Consider the following 20318-nt stretch of genomic DNA (forward strand, 5'->3'; position numbering starts at 1 on the left):
GAAAGCTTAAGACAACTTCTGGCTATCCATCTTTAAAACTTTATTACTTATTGCAGCTTCTAATTACATTCAAACAGTAATTTTTGGTATAGTTTCTAATTGGAGACGTTGTTTTCCTGACGAGTTCTATGAAACTATAAAGAACTCAGCAAGGGATTGTTATCGTAAAGGTAATTTCTTTTGTTCCAAATATTGAATTATAATCCATTGGAAGACTAGAAACTTCAACAAAGTAGTTGCCCATTATTACTCTTTCTAATTACAATATATCAAACCCTGTATTTCATAATGTTGTTTGGTGTTAATGTGGTTTCATTATTGAAACAGATCAATTGTACCCATCGACTTTTGTAAACTATAATAATGAAGCTGAATGAGAGGTCATATTACCCAAAGGTACCATAAATTTCGATAGTACCGACGGGTCTTTTTTCAGTGAGTAGACATGTACCTCGGCCAACAATTTAAGAACCTTACCTTCTTGAGTCTCTATAACCAAAATTTGACGTTGTTGCTTTAAGACCCATTTGCCAATTTAATGTCGTGCATTTATGCTCATTATTGACACCAAAATAATTTCTTCACCTTTTTTTTCTTCCTTTTCTTTCTTCAAGACAAGCACAGTTTCTTCCCCTCTGCTACTGCTAAACGTCCAATCAAACACTATGTCACAACGAATTGCAGATTTTGTTTCTAAAATAGCCTTGCCAGCTGGTATCACCATTGCATTGGCACAATCAGCCTTGTATGATGTTCCTGGGGGTAAGCGTGCAGTTATATTTGACCGTTTAAAGGGGGTCAAACAGGGAGTTATTGGCGAAGGTACCCACTTTTTGGTGCCATGGTTACAAAAGGCAGTGATATTTGATGTTAGAGTTGAACCACGAGTAATTACTACCACTACAGGATCTAAGGATTTACAGAATGTTTCATTGACATTGAGGGTGTTGAGTAGACCCGAAGTAAGAAAATTGCCTACTATTTACCAAACTTTGGGGTTGGATTACGGGGAAAGGGTGTTGCCTGCCATTGGTAATGAAATTTTGAAATCGATTGTGGCACAATTTGATGCTGCTGAATTGATCACCCAGAGAGAGGTTGTTTCTGCCAGAATAAGACAAGAGTTGTCAAGAAGAGCTGCAGAGTTCAATATAGAATTGGAAGATGTGTCGATTACACATATGACATTTGGTAGAGAGTTCACCAAAGCCGTGGAAAAGAAACAAATTGCACAACAAGATGCAGAAAGATCAAAGTTCCTTGTGGAGAGAGCAGAACAGGAAAAGAAGGCTGCGATTATCAGAGCTGAAGGGGAGGCCGAATCAGCAGACGTTGTTTCCAAGGCGTTGGCCAAAGCTGGGGATGGGTTATTGATGATCAGAAGATTGGAGGCATCAAAGGACATTGCATCAACATTGGCCAACTCACCAAATATCACTTATTTACCTAATGGTGGCGCTGGCGGCAGCGATAGCGACGGGTCCAAAAACTCATTATTGTTGAATATTGGCCGTTAAGTTGTTTATTTGTACATAGAAAYTAAATATATAAAGGCAAACAGGAGAAATAGTAACGACGAGCTTACTAAATGTTAGGCTTAACAGTTTCGTGTTTAGCAACCAATTCTTGAGCCTTGATGTATTTGGGTTCCTTTTTTATGTCTTCTGCCCATTGGTTCAAATGTGGATACTCTTTTTCGACGTCACCAGCACCAAGCTGTTCAGCCCCACGTTTGTTTTGGAAAATRTTGGTAATCACAGGGAATTCCAAAATAATATCAGCACCWGAGAGTTTATCGCCAACAAAGTATTTACTACCTTTTTCATGTTGCTTGTGGATGATATTTTCTAAATATTTCAAGTTCTTTTTCAAATCTGGAATATAGAATGCATCATCAATACCACCCATCAACAATCCCATTAAGAATCTGGCTCCGAAAGGAGCTTTCTTTTTGGCTACTCCGTGAACCATTAGCGCAACCAATTTTGGTTGTAATGTTCCTTCTGTGTAATGTAAAAAGTAGTCAACTTGGCTTTGAAGATCACGATTGAAGGGAATCAAGATATTAGTGGTGTCATAGTTTGATAAGATGTAGTTAAAAATATGACCAGTTTCAGCAATGATTTCAGATTTACCAGTCTTGCTATCAATAACCTCAATGACAGGAGACTTTCCCAATGGGTGAACATTCTCCAACTCTTTGGGAGCTCTAAATTCCTTATTTCTCAAGTAGACTTTTAATTCAAATGGAATATTCAATTCTCCCAATAACCAAAGGACTCTTTGTGAACGGGAATAGTTAAGCCTTACGTATTTACGTGTTAGTAGGATAAACGGGGAGGAATGTCTAGCAAATTATAGCTAAACAATTAATATACATACCAGTGAAGAATAATTTTGGAGTCAGACATCTTTTGAAATTTCTGTCGTTAATATGTATTTACCGTTGGCTGTAAAAAGAGTGGTCGAACTTGATCAGCTCCCATTGTAGAGTTTATGATAGCTATTTATATTTCTCAACCCAATTCCAGAACCCCATACTTATCTGACACTTTTATTAATAAACATATATTATATATATGGCTCTTAGCTATGTCTAACACTGACCTTATTTCCGCTCATAATATAAATCGGACGGGTAATGTCACATAACTTGCACCCGCAATTTTATATCATTAATTCTGTTCAAGTATTTATCCGCAAAACCTGTTTTGAAACAGAGAGGATACCAATCAAAAAGTAAAGGTGCAACGATCTTCTATGTAGGGTAGTTGTTAGAATTGAATATTAAACTGATGCTCTATATGAATGTATTTAGGCGGTACTACAAGCTACTACATTTACCGAGATTGCTACCATCTGAGGAATGGAATTGGTATATAAAGATCATGAAATTCGWCTTTTAGCTCTGATGTCTTGTTAGAAGCTAAATTAACTATTAACTGACACGCAAAATGAATAAACCGAAATCTTTTTGGAAAAAGTTGGTTGTCTCCATGGAAGTCCAACCAAAAGGCGACCTATCAACGGCACAAATGTTCCTTTATAATCACGATTTAAGGCCAGTAGAGGAGGCCAGAAGAGAGTGGGCGTGGTACAATTACGTATTCTTTTGGATTGCTGATTCATTCAACATCAACACTTGGCAAATTGCTGCCACTGGTATCCAGGCAGGTGGCATGAATTGGTGGCAGACATGGATTAGTGTGTGGTTGGGGTATGCTTTGTGTGGTATATTTGTGAGCATTGGTGCCCGGGTTGGTACTTTGTATCACATCTCTTTCCCTGTTGCCGCTAGATCTTCATTTGGAATCTATGGTTCGTTGTGGCCAGTGTTAAATCGTGTTTTCATGTCGTGCATCTGGTATTCCGTTCAGACAGCCATTGCTGGTCCAACGTTTGAACTTATGTTGCACTCTATATTTGGGAAGAACTTGCCGCAACGTATTCACGACACAATACCCGACAAAGATTTAACAACTTTTCAATTTTTGGGGATCTTTTTGTTCTGGTTATTCCAGTTGCCTTTTCTTTGGTTCCCCCCACATAAGATTAGACACTTGTTCACCGTCAAAGCATATGTTGCTCCCATTGCTGGTATTGCATTTTTAGTGTGGACTATTGTAAAAGCTGGTGGCATTGGTCCAGTTGTTCATCAAAAGTCGAAAGTACACGGATCTGAGTTGGCATGGGTATTTGTTGAGTCTACTATGAACTCCTTGGGTAACTTTGCCACATTGATTGTCAATGCTCCAGATTTCTCCCGTTTTGCTAGCCAACCTTCGTTTGGAATGAAGTACTTGGTGTACACTTTATCCATTCCAATTTGTTTCTCGATCACCTCACTTATTGGTATTTTGGTCACTTCTGCTTCTGAAGCAATGTATGGGAAACCGTTCTGGTCTCCGTTGGATGTTTTGGGAACTTTTCTAAATGACTATACTCCCGGGAATCGTGCTGGTGTGTTTTTCATTTCTGCTGCTTTTGCATTGGCACAGTTGGGGACAAACATTTCTGCCAACTCGTTATCGTTCGGTACAGATTGTTCAGCTTTGCTACCAAGGTTTTTGAACATTAGAAGAGGAGGGTATATTTGTGCATTTTTGGCTCTTGCTATTTGTCCATGGAAATTAATCTCTACTTCTTCCAAGTTTACCACGTACTTATCGGCATATTCTGTCTTCTTAAGTTCAGTGGCTGGAGTTGTAGCATGTGATTATTTCTATGTTAGAAGAGGGTTCATTCTGCTAATTGACTTGTACTCCTTGACCAATCCAGATAATAAACACCAAGACTCAATATACCGTTACAACAAAATCGGTGTCAATTGGAGAGCTTATGTTGCATATATCTGTGGTATCTTGCCAAATATTGTAGGATTTGTGGGCGCAACTGAAACCCATAAGGTGCCCATTGGGGCCACACAGGTATACAGGCTAAACTTTTTTATGGGATTTTTCACTGCTTGGATAATATATTCTGTTTTGTGCTACTTTTTCCCTGTGCCCACTGGAACAGTCAAAGTTGGGCCATTTGAAAAAGGCTGGTTTGAAGAGTGGCAAGATGTTGAGACATTTGATGAAGAATTAGTTGGCCATGAAGTGCATGATGGTATCGAAAAAATTGAATATTTGGAGGAATCTGTCAGTTCGAAGAAAAAGATTTAGTACTGTTGTATAGTTATTTTTTTAGATAAATATTCAAGTATTTTTTTTTGGAGTATATCCGTGATTGCGGGATAATATTGGCAGTAACAGCTTTTTCCGCAATAGTTTTGGCCACAATGAATTTCTTCCTGGCAGTAAACAAAACGATTTGGGTCCCGAAAAAAAAAAAACCAGCATTGATTCGCACTTCGGACACGTCCCACATGCAGCCATTGTTTCTTCTGCGACTCTCTTTCAGCAAATTCAACAGTATTTTGCAAATTGAGCTGGTATGAACATAATAACTTGAAAGAAGGGTGGCACATAACACTTGAATTTTGAAATTTAGCTATGGGCGTATTTGGAAGAGGAGCAGTCAGTAGGATATCCATCCGATCAATTCATTTGAGAAACACGACCAATTTTGTTGTTCCTGAAAATTATAAGCCAAATAGGTCATTGCTCAAGCAGTTACCATGGAAAGCAGGACTTGATATCTGGTGGAAGTCCTTGTCTCCAAATAGACTCTCTGATTTGCAGAAAGATTTAGTGGAATTTATGCTACCCTCTCATTTGCAAGAAAACCAGAGAATAATCAAAGAGTTCAAAAAAACAACTATCGACGACAAGGGCAATTATATCAATGAGGTAGGGTTCAAGATTATAAACAACAAAGATAAACCAACAAAGCATCTTGTTTTCATTCATGGTTATGGTGCTTCTTTAGGCTGTTTTGCAAGGAATTTTCAAATAATCAACAAGTTCAAAGATACTGACTACAACTATCATGTCCATTTCTTAGACAATTTGACGTTTGGCTTGTCATCAAATCCCAGAGTGAATAACGATACCATAAATTACTGGCGTATCCCTGCTACAGCCATTGTGAAGTTATTTGATAAAACTCCAACTGACTCCAAAAAGTTGTACCGGAAGTATTACAAACTAATTGAGGGATACCAATTAGATCCAGAAAATTTCGAAAAGTATAGATCCTATTTTACTCCAATTTTAAAAGATCTTGAAAACTTTTACTGCTCCGCGATCGAGAAGTGGAGATTGAACAATGACATTGAAAGTATTGATTATTTGGTTGGTCATTCATTTGGTGGGTACTGGTGTGGCAGTTATGCATTGAAATACCCTGAGAATGTTAACAATTTAGTTTTGTTGTCTCCTGTTGGAATCGAAAGACATGTTCAAGCAGTCACAAATACAGACCCAATTTCTGATAGAATTGAGGTGCCTACACTTGACCCTACTTCTTACAAATTTTTAAGCCGGTTGCCTATACTATCCAAAAAACACATTCTCAGTTGGTATTATAAACTCCCACATTTACCCAGATTGTTACCATTTCTCGGACCTTGGGGAGCTCAATTGTACTTTAAAATGTGGATGGGAAAGTTGTACAAAATAAACAAACTTATTGACAAACATGGTGGCGCTCAAGCAATTTTCAACAGCAACAACGATTTGGTTTATGGTAGTGAGAAAGAGCTCACACTTATAATTGAATATCTCTATAATTCCATCACCAGCGGAACTAATAGTGACATTTACAGCAGGTATTTATTAACAACTGCAACAACAAGCAAATGGCCGTTGTATGACAAATTCTACCAGGCAGTGAAAGAGGACCCTGCAAAATTAAAGTTCAAATTTCATATAATGTACGGACAATTTGATTTTATGAATTCTGAAGCTGGTGAAAAATTGGTAAAGTTGTTGAACGAGAATAAAGTGGGYGCCAAGTATTACGAAATCAGTGAAGGTGGTCACAATCTTTACATTGATAATCCGTTTGACACTAATCAAAAAATATTTGAGATTGTTCTGCAAGATGCTACCAAAGCTAACAACAATGACTAGAAATCATTTATTTATTTAAACTATAGACTTGTATAGAATTTTTATGCTAATATAGAGATGCTCCTTGAAATTTATAAGGGTATAGATATTGGATCGCAATTAGAGGTTCAGTAAAGTTTTCTCATATTCCCAGTGATGACCACGGTTGATGATTTGCAGAATTACATTGTGGTACGCTTTTGCGACCCTCCCATCCCAATTATTGAGCATTCATTGGTTACTGATAAATATCGATTTTCATATATTTGACAATAAACTTGTAACTTTGTATTTATTGTCGTATTTTTCCTTTTTCTATTGTCACTATAGTTTTATCTTATCAAAACGTTCGAGTGAGTTTGTTGAAAAAATTCGATTTATGGAAATAATTGATTACAAGTAACATAAAATGCGCGCGCATCGACAAAATTGGCAACTGCTTCCGTGAGTTTGATTGTTTGAGACGTTTTTCTGGGCATTTTCAACATGTTTGAGTTGCAAACAAATATATAGTTTTTTAGATGAAATAAATTGATGGCTTTGATAACAACAGTAACCATATTTATGGCTAATTCGGCATGATGTGTTAATAAGGTACGTGTCAGGAATAACATCCAAGTCAGTGTAGTTTACAGAGTATATCTGAATGGAAGAGCTAACTCGCAAATCAATACAAACAGCCAACAATGTGAGGAGCTAATAACGGAAAAGCAATATTCGGTAAATTGTTTTAGCTGACCCCATTATCAATTTGGAGGTTGTATGAGCAATCGTGGGGGAAGAGAAATTAGAGTGGGTGTGCGGCCGTCTTATCAATGCAATTATTTTTATTGTACTAAGAAAATGCCGTTCAATTAGATAAAGATACCCACCAAATTAATTAAAATATGGATGCTGCATGAAGTTTAAGATAATTACCGATTACAGTATCTAGTCTTGAATTCAAGATTTTTGAATAACTATAAAACCAACTCATTCCCCTTCTATTTCATCAACTCACAGGAAGTTTTATCGTTTAAAAAACTCCAAGTTAGTAATGTCCGAAAAAAAAGAATTGAAAAACCAGACCGATATCGAACCGATAATATCGTTCACCAAAGAAGATATCGAAGATAATAAACCACATGTTTTAACTACAATCATTTCTCCCTCTGGYAAGGAGATTGCTATTACCAATGATGTTGATCAAGCTATGAAGCTCGCYCTTGAGCACAAGGGTGAAACCATCGAGTTAGACAGTGTTCAGGCGGATAAATTACTTCGAAAAATTGATTTGTACTTATTACCCGTTATGTGCTTGTTGTATTGCTTTCAATTCATGGATAAATTAACAACAAGTTATGCTTCAGTACTTGGGTTAAGAAAAGAATTAAAAATGCAAGGTGACATGTATAGTTGGACGGCTACTGCATTTTACTTGGGATATCTTGTCTTTGAATTCCCAGCCTCAATGCTTTTGCAACGATTCCCCGTTGCTAAAACAGTGTCAGTTTTCATTATTCTTTGGGGGATGATATTGGCTTTGCATTCTGTTCCCCAATACCCAGGGTTTGTTGCCTTGAGAACTATTTTGGGAATGTTGGAACTGAGTGTGACACCCGCCTTCACTATTATCACATCTCAATGGTACAGAAAGGAGGAACAATTCCTTAGAACTTCTTGGTGGTTTGCTTCTAATGGTATCGGTACTATTGTAGGACTGGCTATTGCTTATGGGTTATTTGAAAATGATGGGAACTATTCTTTACCAGCTTGGAAACTCGTGTTTATTGTCACTGGTTGCTTGACAATATTTTTAGGATTCATAGTTATGGTTCATATCCCTGACACACCGGCAGGTGCTTGGTTTTTAACAGATGAAGAAAAATTAATGGTAGTGGAACGTATTAGAACCAATCAACAAGGTTTTGGTAACACACATTTCAAAAAGCATCAATTCATAGAAGCATTGACTGATCATAGAACTTGGTTGTTTTTGTTATTTGCATTGTCTAATAATATTCCAAATGGAGGATTGACAAGTTTYGGTACCATCTTGTTAAACGAAGATTTTGGCTACACCCCATCTAAATCACTTTTGATGCAAATGCCTCAAGGAGCTGTCGAGATTGTTGGGTGTGTCTTATTGGCTTGGCTTTGTAAATTTCTCCCATCACGTATGTTGATGGGTATTACTGCAACATCCATTACTGTTTTAGCTGAATGTCTCTTGGCTTTTTGTAAGAGTAACAGTGCAAGATTGGCTGGTTTCTATCTTTATTTGTTAGGGCCACTTGGGTTCATTTGCTGTTTGTCATGTGTATCTTCTAACGTTGTTGGGCATACAAAGAAGGTGACCACAAATGCCATGTATTTGATAGCTTATTGTGTTGGGAATTTGATTGGACCACAAACATTTATCAGCACGCAGGCACCAGGCTATACCGGAGCAAAAGTTGCTATTGTTGTTTGTGGGTTTGTTTCATTGTTTACATTGATTGCAATCTATATTTCTTATTACATTGAAAACAAGAAAAGAAACTCAAGACCACCAGTTGATATGAGTCATATTGAAAACTACGAGTTCGCCGACTTGACAGATAAAGAAAATCCAAATTTTAGATATAGCATTTAGAGTCTTTTTTTTCTATAGAGTATCGAATTGATCAAATTCTTGTAAGATTAGACTAAAGCTGGCCCAGTTTATGTATAAATTGAGGTGATACAATTATCTCACCTAAATCTAGTACAGTTAACCCTGTTTTCCTTCTATCAATTGAGTCAACACAATAGGCAGACAAGAGTAAAAGCATTTTCCTTTCCACCATATCTCTTCGGAAGCGGATTATATATGTAAATATTATTACCAGTTTTATTTAAGCCAAAACTTATTTCGTCCATTCTATGTGTGCAGCTCAATATGCTGTAAATAATATGATTTAAGCTCAAATTGTGCTATATTCTTTAACTGGAGTATTCAGTCCTTCCACATCTCTTGGTTTGATTGTACACAGAATCAAAGCTCATCCCAAAAACTAACACTCACAAAAAAAAAATGTGAAAAAAAAAAAATAACTCTACAATTAATTACGATGTCTTACAAATCATAAATTAATGGAATAATGTCTGAAACAAAAAATATTGAGTCTTTGATTTTGGATGCTGGTCCATTGATTACACAGCCAGCTACTACTTTGCAGCAATACGCCACTGCATATTATACCACACCAGGGGTGCATAGTGAGTTAAAAGATGAATATGCTAGACAACAATTAGCAATTTGGGGTGATAGTTTAAAAATTAAACAGCCAAAACAGGAATATATTGATAGAGTTGTCAAGTTTGCGAAATTAACAGGTGATTATTCTGTGTTGTCAGTGAACGATTTGCACATTGTTGCGTTAGCATATGAGTTGGAGTGTTTGAACAATGGAGAAGACAACTTAAGAAGTTTTCCAGGTGAAGTCTTGAAGAATCAACAAGCTGAAAATGAAAATGGCTCAAACAAAATGTCAAACATAATAGGGGATGACGATGGGTTCGTAGTTGCCACAAAAAGAAGAGGAGGTAGAAGACAAAGAGAGAAGGCAGAGTTAAGGAAGAAAGGGTTGTTGCCAACGTTTTCCCCAAAACCAAAGGGTGGCCTGGAAACAGAAGAACCTAATGAACTGTCAAATGATAAAACTATAGATGAAACACCTCAAACAGACTTGATCAAAGGTGTTGATGTGCAAGAACAGGAATCCCAAGAAGAACCAGTATCTGAATCTAATACTGTTGGTCTAGATGAAATAACTGAAGAATACAATGAAGACGATGATGACGGGGAATGGATTACTCCAGAAAATTTACAAGAGGAGATAATAAAAGACAAAAATGAACAAGTCCAAGAGTCTAATACCAATGGTCCGCTTATTAAAGTGGCTCTTGCAACTGGTGATTTTGCCTGTCAAAATGTGGCCATGCAAATTGGTATAAAGTTATTGAACGCGATGTCAGGGAAACAGATTACTCGGGTTCGTAATTACATGTATAGATGCCATGCTTGTTTCAGATTGACGCCAATGAGTAAAGATGGTAGACCGAAACATTTTTGTCCAAAATGTGGTGGCAATACATTATTGAGATGTGCTGTATCTGTCGACAACAAGACGGGAAAAATAACTCCTCATTTAAAACAGAACTTTCAGTGGATCAGACGTGGTGAACGATACTCGTTACCATCACCATTGAGTAAGAACCAAAAGAAATTACAAGGTAACGGAGGCTATCAGCATAATAAAGAAAACCGTCACAAGTCATTGCAGACACCATTGATATTGAATGAAGACCAGAAGGAGTATCAACGGGCGTTAAAAAATGACGAGTGGGAAAGAAAACAACAAGATAAAATGTTACAAGAATGGATTGGAGGAGGCAGTGCTGACAATTTTGTTTCTCCTTTTGGGAACACGATTAGAAACTCTGGTGTCAAAGTGGGACGCGGAAGATATGCAAACTCTTCCAAAAAGAAAAGAAAGTAGTTATATTTATACGGATGTTTAATGCAATAGATTAGTAAAATTATTCTATGTAACCAAATTATATTCCAAAGACCATGTAACCTCTGTAGAAATACTACGTTCGCAAGTGTTTGGGAGTCCATATTTGATGTATAGTTGACACTAAACGAGACTACAGGAGAAAAAAAAATATTGAAAACAACCCAAAAATAGAATTAGATTAATAATTTCTTTCTTTCTTGCTTCCTGTTATATATATTTATACCAAGTTTGATGTCTGGAAACAGTGCTGCAAATGCAGCTGCATTGGCTGCATTTAATGGCATTGGAAAGAAGAAGAAAGAATCTACGACAAAATTAAATGGAACAGACAATAACACGAATCATCTTGGTGTAATTGGAAGTACCTCAAATCAAACCAAACAACATCAACAACAGCAACAACAGCCTCAAGCGCTACGGACCCCACTTCCTGCCCATCCGTCAAGAAAAAAGAGTAATAAATTTTCACAGCTCAAAAGACTAAATACAGCTCCTGCCATGGCCTCTCTTCAGCCAGCTTTGCAAATTGCACTGCCGTCAATAAGCCCGACTCAACCTTCAGCTCCAGCGTCGGCTTTGGATTCAGACCCTGATTATTTTACACTTCTGCCACATACAATCCCATCTAAAAATGAAATTGCAAAATCTCCTCAAACACCTCAAGATATGATTAGGAATGTAAGACAATCAATAGAGTTAAAAGCAATACCCAATAATGCACAGGCTAAACGGCTTTCTGTGGATTACTCGCCACAAGAAATGTTAAAGAATTTGCGGCATTCATTGCATTCAAGAACAAAAACATCGCCAATGTTAACAACCAGTGATAAAATGGGGCAAACAATGTTGGCTGAGATGAGAGACAGACTTGAGAATACCCGGAGAATCGCTTCCAACAGTGTCGCTAGTTTATCGTTATCTCCTAACTTGGATTTTAATAAAAGTACTAGCGACGTAAGTAACTTGAGTCATCACTATGATGTCGACACGGTGTCCACAGATTCTTTTGCTTCTTTTAACTCAAGCATTAATGATCGACATCTACCACACGGAATAAGCATTGACGTCACAAATCATGATAGTGATGAGGACGAAATTGATGACAGAGAAAGGGAGGAGGACCATGAACCATTAGATAATGGTGAATTGAAAAGTACAAATAATAAGGTGACAGTTTCTAGTCGTCTTCGGAGGAAACCGCCGCCTGGAGAAGACTTTCAAATGCAGTTAAATGACAAATCGCGAGATACTATTTCAAGTGGATCGTATTCTCTAAACCCTGATGAAGTCTACTCTTTTACAGACCCCGATCTGTACGAGAATTTGGTATCTGAGGTGGAAGTTGGAGAAACAACCAGGCTTTTCCCACAATTTCCAGACGCAAATCATTATCATCAACACAGTTCAAAGTTTCGGAAAAAACATCAGAAAGTAAAACCAATTAATGGGATTTACTATCGTGATATGGATCTGAGTAACACCAGTGACACTGAAGAGTCTACCAGCAATCTTCCACTGAGATCAACAACGCCATTACTTGGACAACCACAACAGCAAGTGCATTTCAGAAGCACGATGAGAAAAGCAAATACTAAAAAGGACAAAAAATCAAGGTTTAATGAGTTGAAGCCATGGAAGAATCATAATGATCTTAATTATTTAACTGATCAGGAGAAAAAGAGGTACGAGGGGATTTGGGCTAGTAACAAGGGAAATTATATGAGTCAAGTGGTGATCAAATTACACGGGGTTAATTATGAGACGCAGAAGGATCCCAAAGAGGAAGCTAAAATGGAGCACTCGAGAACAGCTGCATTGTTATCTGCGGCTGCTGTTGAAGACAGTAATTATAATGGTAACAACAGCTTACACAATTTGGATTCGGTCGAAATTAACCAATTAATTTGTGGGCCTGTGGTAAAGAGAATATGGAAACGTAGTAGGTTGCCTAGTGATACATTAGAGAAAATATGGAACTTGATTGATTTTCGACGAGATGGTACATTGAATAAGAATGAATTTTTAGTGGGCATGTGGTTGGTGGATCAGTGTTTATATGGAAGAAAATTGCCAAAAAAAGTCGATAATGTCGTTTGGGATAGTTTAGGTGGAATTGGTGTTAATGTCACTGTTAAAAAGAAAAAATAAATTAGGTTGTCATAGATATGTAGCTTATAGAATTATACATGAGGGATAGTTTATTATGATTGATAGGGTAGAAATAGTGGTGTCAGGGGTTGGTAGGTGGGTTCTGAGTTGACTTGGATTGATATGAGACTAGATAAAGCAGTAACTTGCATCAACGCTAAGTATGCACGACTTTGATCTTTGATTTCTTTTTCTTTCCTGCGTGTAATATACTACTAAATTGTTGTCAAAAAAAACTCTTTCTTTTTTTTGTATTTTGTGTATTTTTTTTTTTGGAAACCATCAAACCAAAACCGAAAACAAAAACAAAGTATCTCCAGCAGCAACAGCACCAGTAGTCACCGGATAAAAAAAACGCCCAAAAAGAAAAGGAAAAGGAAAAAAGAAAAAAAAGGGAACAAGAATAATCTAAAATATAAAATAAAAAAGACACTTTTATTTGATAAAATATTAATTTCTATTTTCAAGAAGTTAGACCCATTCTTGGAATAATTATACTTGCAAGAGAAGGCATTGAAATTGCATTATGAATCTCATTGATATGTTATCAAAGGATCCTCCATCCTCGTTATACAATCCAGAACTCGAGGAAAATATTCAAAATAATGAAATCTCCAATGGTATTTCTATTAGCGAGAGTCAAGATAACATTATACTTGATAATAACAGCAACGGCAACATCAACAACAACAACAACAACGACATCAACATCAACATCAACAACAGCAATCCTCCTAGTATAATATATCTTCCGACACCATTGACTGAATTACAGAAATCTTTTGTTGAAATGACGTTGCATTTGTTCAGTTCTGAATTGTTAAATGAAGTGCGTTCGAAAAGATTGAAAACCAGTATTGATAATTTATTAGACTCGTCTACTACCATAGAGGAAAGCGATATAATCGTGAACCAAAACAAGATATCGTTGTGTTTTGAACAACTTTCAATAATCTGTGATCATCCGTCATTATTGATTGAACATTTTATCCCCAAAAAAATGTTATTGCTGGAAACAAATGAACGACAACTTAATTTGAGTGGTAAATTGGAATTATTCAATCGTATTATTGATACTTTGATAGAACAAAAACCTCCCAATGGATATAGAATAATTGTTGTTTCCGACAATGTGAAAGAATTAGAGCTAGTAGAAGGTATTATTGTTGGTAAAACATTGTATTATATCAACTCCACTAATGCAAAGTTGTTTGAAAGTACACATTTTGTACCAGATTTAAAGGATAAGTCTAGTGACAAAGTATTTATAAATTTGCTCACTACACAACAATTATCTAGCAATTATGTGTCGGATAAAGATGGTGAGTGCTATGATTTGATATTTTCATTTGATCCAAATTTGGATGTTCAAACTCCTAGTATTGAGATCTTGCAACGTGAAAATGGTAATCAGTGTCCAATACTAGTGCCAATACCAGTTTTTACACTTGAGCACATTGCTTTACAATTACCTCAACCGCAGCAGGTAGACTTGATGGAATCCATCGATGCAGCTTTAAATAAATGGAGAGTCAAATGTATCAACACATTAGTAGTAAACTTTTTCAATTTGGATGAAATGAGTAACGATTTTTTCACAGAGAATTATGGTCTTAATATGAAAGAATTTTGGAATATGATGCACAATAATCGCCAAGGTTTGAATAAATTGTTAGACAATTATAATGGCCAATTGGTATTACTGTTCTCTGAGGAAAAATTAATTAAAAAACTAAATTCCTTTTATAATCGAGGCGGGAATGGAGGGTTTGATCAAGTGAGAGATGCAAATTGTCAGTTGTTCAAATCTAAATTAGCTGAAGCGGTGTATCAGAAATTTATGGATCTAGATGAGGGAGTTGATGAAATTGAGCTTAATTTAAATGGAAAACGGGAATATGAAACTGCAAGGGAATTGCAATATGACGATGATGAAGATTATATTGCGAACAATTACAAAAAATTTAGAAGATTGAATGACGATGCTAACATGTCAGAACGTAAATTAGCCCGTGTGGATACTGATCTACTAAAACAAAAGCAAAAATTGGTTTTTTTGAAAAATAAGTTGGAACATTTAGTGGATATCGCAGACAAGGAAATCACTGATGCCGAGGCAACAAGTCAAACACAATCTCTGAAAACATTACAGCAAGAAGTGGAAAACTTAAAGAAAGAGTTCAATAGAATAAATGTGGAATGTGAAGGCACTAGAGAAAAATATCAATCTTCTTCCAGTGTTGCCCTCCAATTATCACATAGATTGACTCAATTGAAGCAACAAAATGAGAAAATAGAAAGGAAACTATTTGGACCAGGAATGGCACAGTTACCAGAATTGATCAAAAAAGATGCATTGTTAAGCTATGAGTTGAAACTAAAGCATCTTGAGAAGAAAAATGAGTTTATGCAACAGTTTTTCCTGTCTAAGATTGAAATGACATATCAAGAACGACAACAGTTGTTAGAAAACTCTGGCTCGGGTGCCAATAATAGACAAAATAATCGTATTAGTCGAGGTGCAACGCCTCTTTAACATGATTTCTTTCTTGGTTTTGTGCTTCCATATGCTACTTTTTCTTATCCAAAAATTTGTAAATGCATGCATGTTTGGTATATTTTATAGAATATTTTCAAGCACGCCATTGCAAAGGTTCTGATCAGATATTACCATAAATGAGAAATTCTGACTATCAAAAGTTGACTATCCCGAATGAGGTAAAAAGCTTCGTGTTTGGGCAGTTTGTATTATTACTGAATTTACAAATTTCAATATTTGTTGAGTTGTTATGTGTATTATCTGTCTACTATCTCTCAACATTCATTAGTAAAGATTCAGTTCGTTTGATCACATGTGTTATGAACACTCGGGTAATACAAAATAGTGAGAGAGAAGAAGGGGAAAAAAAAAAGCAGGACACAAAACATGGAATTTGAAAACAATTTTGTAATTCAATCGATCCGAGACTTCCATAGCAAAGTTAACAAGCACAATTGTCATTTTAACTTAATTGGTGGATTAATCGGGATCAATCTGAATTGTTTCCCGTATTGTTTAAAACCAAAGAAAAAGGATAATCAAAACTAAATCTTTCATATTAACACTACCATTTTGTAGTGTTCAGTTTATATAATTATCCACTGTTCTCTTCACAATTAAAAAAAAAAAAAAAAAAGAAAAAAGAAAGCTCTCTCTCCCCCAAAAGAAAAAGGAAAGGTAATTTCTTCATACACACCTTTGATATCTTTCCTCTTAGACTTTTCTTTTAATACTTGCATCAATTGGAATATTACTTGTTCATACTGGAGTTTTCATTGAACTAAATATTATTAAAATATTATTATGCTTGAATTGAATTCAATTACGATTCCTCGGAATTTCACTGAATTCCAACTCACAGCATTAAAGATCTACTATCAACTTAAGATTTTATTTCTTGCCACATACTGTACTCAAGGATCACTTGGCTTGAACGGTTCAGTCTGTTTAGCAAGAGATATTTTTGTTGGCTATGTTGTATATACTCAATTATTAAAGCTTTATCGAGTATTAAGAGGGTACGGTATTATAGACTCTATTCGAAGGTTATACCTATATGTTAGTTCTATTGTGTCATCTCAAATCTTTTCACTACCATTTATTAAATCCAAAATTGACAAGGAATTGCAAGCGACTATTGGCAAAGTGGAAGAAGAGATTATGAAAAACGATCCACAGTTATTACAGTTTCCCGAATTGCCAGAACAGGGTATTGACGCTGACAATGTTTCCTTGGAGTTGGATAAATTACAAAACTTGAAACATTCTGACTGGATCAATGGAAGAGTCAGTGGAGCAGTTTATCATGGAGGTGAGAATCTATTGTCATTACAAGTTGAAGCTTACAAGAAATACTCGGTGGCCAATCAATTGCATCCCGATGTTTTCCCAGGTGTGCGTAAGATGGAGGCCGAAGTAGTTCATATGGTTTTGGATATCTTTAATGCTCCGAGTGACGGGTGTGGATCGACAACTTCGGGAGGTACTGAGTCGTTATTGTTAGCCGGGTTGTCAGCTAGAGAATATGGGAAGAAATATCGTGGAATAACTGAGCCTGAAGTCATTGCCCCCGTGACAATACATGCGGGAATTGAAAAAGCCTGTTTTTATTTTGGAATGAAATTACATAAAGTTGACTTAGATCCGGTTACCTTTCAAGTTGACGTTAAGAAAGTAGAAAGATTGATCAATAGTAATACAGTTTTAATCTGTGGATCAGCCCCAAATTATCCTCATGGAATAATTGATGATATAGAGTCCTTATCCAAGTTGGCAGTCAAGTATAATATCCCGTTGCACGTTGATGCATGTTTGGGGTCATTTATTGTTTCGTTTTTAGAAAAATCAAAAGTACATGGCGATAGGAAATTGCCCATATTTGATTTTCGATTACCAGGTGTCACGTCAATCTCATGTGATACTCACAAATATGGGTTTGCTCCCAAGGGGTCATCAATAATTATGTACCGTTCGCCAAAATTACGTGAGTGTCAATACTATATTGCAAGTGATTGGACGGGTGGAATGTATGGTTCTCCAACTTTGGCTGGTTCTAGGCCAGGTGCTCTTGTAGTTGGATGCTGGGCTACATTAATCAATATTGGGAAACAAGGATACACCAAGTTTTGTTACGATATTGTGCTGGCGTCAATGAAAGTTAAACGAGCAATTGAAACTGACCCGATACTATCCAAACATTTACAAATTATTGGTGATCCAATTGGGTCGGTAATTTCGTTTCAACTTGCACCTCAGCAATCGGGAAATTTAAGTATTTACGAGATTAGTGATTTGTTGACCAAAAAAGGTTGGCATTTTGCAACTTTACAAAACCCATCAGCATTACATTTTGCATTTACAAGATTGACTGTCCCGGTGGTCGATGAATTGATTGCAGATTTGGTTGAAGCTACAAAAGAAGCGGTGGCAATTGCCGAGGAACACAAAAAGAATGGAGTGACCAAAGCTCCAGGTGATACTGCTGCGTTATATGGTATAGCTGGCAGTGTACATACAGCAGGGTTGGCTGATAGATTAATTGTTGCATTTTTAGATACCTTATACAAAATTTGATATTAAACAGTCGGTTGTGTATATATGCACATAAACAAGTATTCAGAATTCAATAGAAAGTGATGCAAATTATAATGATTTGTAGTCAAATGTATTAATGATGATAACGTTTCTTAGTGACTTGTTGTCTTTACTCATACGTCATTCAAAATATGAAAGTATTTCGGTTGTTAATCCTACCAAAAAGAAAAAAAAAAGAGACACCATGCCAACAATGACTCAATCAGGAAATTTAGAGCGCGCTTAATTGGGAAGAACCTAAAAAAAAAAATCTGAACAAGTTGACAACCAAAAAAAAGAACAACAACAAAAAAAAAAGAGAGAGAGATGGAGATAAGAGATCGCTAATAATCTTCTTTTTTTTTTTTTTTTTAATATGTCATACTCTAACTTAATCTACGCCGTTGATATTTAAGATTACTGTTATTGGATATATAATATAAACAAGATCTGTCATCTTATTAGTTATTTATGAATTCGAAGAAAATAATTTGAGAAACAAACAAACAAACTAACAAACTAACAAACTAACAAACTAACAAACTAACAAACTAACAAACTAACAAACTAACAAACTAATACTTACACTAACACTGAGTCATGCCTTGTTCCATTTCATTTATATCAACAACATTTAGCACTACATCGTGTATCAGCTGGATATTTGCTCAGTTACCCCAAATATTAGAGAATTATCGAAACAAATCAGCTGAAGGAATATCACCGTCATTCCTCATACTTTGGTTTATGGGGGATTTTTTAAGTTTCACCAGTTGTTTAGTGAACATCGATATTGTATTAGATTTTCAATTATATCTAAGTGTTTTCTTCCTATGTAATGATGTGACGTTATGCTTCCAATATTATTATTACAATAGTGTTTATCCTAGGTTACAACAACAACAACAACAGCAGCAGCGGCAGCAACTGTATGTGCCGTTGAGTACTGATACGAGTGACTCTTCCAGGCTTACCATGACGAACAACGAAGACAGAGATATATCGATATATCAAGCACAAGATATTCAACAAATTAAGCATGCTAATTCAAATCAATCCACAAGTGAAGATTTCGTCAACTCGACCCCCAGTAGTTATGATTCAATAAATGATAATGACAATGGGTCCATAATTAAAAAATCCATTGTGGGGGCCATTTTGAATACTGGTCATGCCGTCGCGTTGCCCATATCGACAGAAACATTCTGTAAAAGAGACACAGAAGATAAAAGTACCAGTTCAGTGGGGTTGTATCTTGCATGGGGGTGTACATTAGTTTATTGTTTATCAAGATGTCCTCAATTATACAAGAATTATAAACGAAAATCGGTTGATGGGATATCACCATTGTTATTTGCTTCAGCATTAATGGGCAATTTGACTTATACATTGTCGATTTTAACTAGTTGTGAATTTGCATTTGGTTCAAATAGACAAGACTTTATATTGAAAGAATTGCCTTATATTTTGGGGAGTGCTGGTACGATTGTTTTTGATATTGGCTATTTTTATCAGAAATATTTGTATCGTAACAGTGGTAGAAACACATCAGCTATGACATTAGAAAGTTGGAGTGATATTGAAACTCGTAGAACTAATGATAATTAGATATAGACCATAAATTAGATATATACAGATATATATATAACGCGATAGAGTGATTTTGCATATTTCATTCTAACATCACAAGTAATAACCCAAGATTAGACACCATTACTGTGTCCTATGATTTTGTAAGTTGTGTTCCCGACCCATATTAAAAAATAAAACAAGGTAATGATTATTAGTGTATGGCATGTGTTTATACAATTCAACTACCTAAACCCATTCCATAGTATATGTCAAGTAAAACCCCCATCAATACAATTGGAGTGCTTTATGATTTTGTGCACGAAAAAAACCGTCCCAAAAAAGTATGTTGAATCAAATGCAACATCAAAGATGATGTCGTAATTATCTGCCAAATAAAAAAAGAAAATAAAAATCCCGCTCATGATGAGAAAAAACGTGATTATTAATTAAAGCCATTCAAGAGAG

The 20318-nt window shown here is 35.9% G+C and overlaps 11 protein-coding genes across 11 annotated transcripts; 9 read left to right on the forward strand and 2 right to left on the reverse strand. All coding sequences in view use genetic code 12, as the record gives it.

Moving 5' to 3' along the window:
* Window positions 1-665: 665 nt before the first annotated feature.
* On the forward strand, window positions 666-1517 carry CAALFM_C303590WA (prohibitin subunit; the record flags this gene model as incomplete). The annotated part of the gene is made up of 1 exon (XM_714959.2): window positions 666-1517. One exon carries the CDS (start codon window positions 666-668, stop codon window positions 1515-1517), a length of 852 nt encoding a protein of 283 aa, XP_720052.2.
* Window positions 1518-1584: 67 nt separating this feature from the next.
* Window positions 1585-2411, reverse strand: GTT12 (bifunctional glutathione transferase/peroxidase; the record flags this gene model as incomplete). The annotated part of the gene is made up of 2 exons (XM_019475307.1): window positions 1585-2305; window positions 2383-2411. 2 exons carry the CDS (start codon window positions 2409-2411, stop codon window positions 1585-1587), a joined length of 750 nt encoding a protein of 249 aa, XP_019330852.1.
* A 543-nt stretch (window positions 2412-2954) lies between these two features.
* Window positions 2955-4667, forward strand: FUR4 (uracil permease; the record flags this gene model as incomplete). Its single annotated transcript, XM_714962.2, has 1 exon — window positions 2955-4667. The coding sequence occupies one exon, from the start codon at window positions 2955-2957 to the stop codon at window positions 4665-4667; it is 1713 nt and encodes a 570-aa protein (XP_720055.2).
* CAALFM_C303620CA (uncharacterized protein) lies at window positions 4664-4972 on the reverse strand (the record flags this gene model as incomplete). Its single annotated transcript, XM_707665.2, has 1 exon — window positions 4664-4972. One exon carries the CDS (start codon window positions 4970-4972, stop codon window positions 4664-4666), a length of 309 nt encoding a protein of 102 aa, XP_712758.2.
* Window positions 4973-4997: 25 nt separating this feature from the next.
* ECM18 (alpha/beta hydrolase family protein) lies at window positions 4998-6518 on the forward strand (the record flags this gene model as incomplete). The annotated part of the gene is made up of 1 exon (XM_707666.2): window positions 4998-6518. The coding sequence occupies one exon, from the start codon at window positions 4998-5000 to the stop codon at window positions 6516-6518; it is 1521 nt and encodes a 506-aa protein (XP_712759.2).
* A 1015-nt stretch (window positions 6519-7533) lies between these two features.
* DAL9 (Dal9p) lies at window positions 7534-9111 on the forward strand (the record flags this gene model as incomplete). Its single annotated transcript, XM_707664.2, has 1 exon — window positions 7534-9111. The coding sequence occupies one exon, from the start codon at window positions 7534-7536 to the stop codon at window positions 9109-9111; it is 1578 nt and encodes a 525-aa protein (XP_712757.1).
* Window positions 9112-9598: 487 nt separating this feature from the next.
* HBR3 (rRNA-binding endoribonuclease) lies at window positions 9599-10999 on the forward strand (the record flags this gene model as incomplete). The annotated part of the gene is made up of 1 exon (XM_707663.1): window positions 9599-10999. One exon carries the CDS (start codon window positions 9599-9601, stop codon window positions 10997-10999), a length of 1401 nt encoding a protein of 466 aa, XP_712756.1.
* Window positions 11000-11251: 252 nt separating this feature from the next.
* Window positions 11252-13168, forward strand: IRS4 (Irs4p; the record flags this gene model as incomplete). The annotated part of the gene is made up of 1 exon (XM_707661.2): window positions 11252-13168. The coding sequence occupies one exon, from the start codon at window positions 11252-11254 to the stop codon at window positions 13166-13168; it is 1917 nt and encodes a 638-aa protein (XP_712754.2).
* A 526-nt stretch (window positions 13169-13694) lies between these two features.
* Window positions 13695-15704, forward strand: CAALFM_C303670WA (uncharacterized protein; the record flags this gene model as incomplete). Its single annotated transcript, XM_707660.1, has 1 exon — window positions 13695-15704. The coding sequence occupies one exon, from the start codon at window positions 13695-13697 to the stop codon at window positions 15702-15704; it is 2010 nt and encodes a 669-aa protein (XP_712753.1).
* Window positions 15705-16511: 807 nt separating this feature from the next.
* CAALFM_C303680WA (sphinganine-1-phosphate aldolase) lies at window positions 16512-18281 on the forward strand (the record flags this gene model as incomplete). The annotated part of the gene is made up of 1 exon (XM_707659.1): window positions 16512-18281. The coding sequence occupies one exon, from the start codon at window positions 16512-16514 to the stop codon at window positions 18279-18281; it is 1770 nt and encodes a 589-aa protein (XP_712752.1).
* A 747-nt stretch (window positions 18282-19028) lies between these two features.
* CAALFM_C303690WA (uncharacterized protein) lies at window positions 19029-19889 on the forward strand (the record flags this gene model as incomplete). Its single annotated transcript, XM_707658.2, has 1 exon — window positions 19029-19889. One exon carries the CDS (start codon window positions 19029-19031, stop codon window positions 19887-19889), a length of 861 nt encoding a protein of 286 aa, XP_712751.2.
* Window positions 19890-20318: the final 429 nt, after the last annotated feature.

This window comes from Candida albicans, chromosome 3, assembly GCF_000182965.3.
Source record: "Candida albicans SC5314 chromosome 3, complete sequence".
Lineage (NCBI taxonomy): Eukaryota > Fungi > Ascomycota > Pichiomycetes > Serinales > Debaryomycetaceae > Candida > Candida albicans.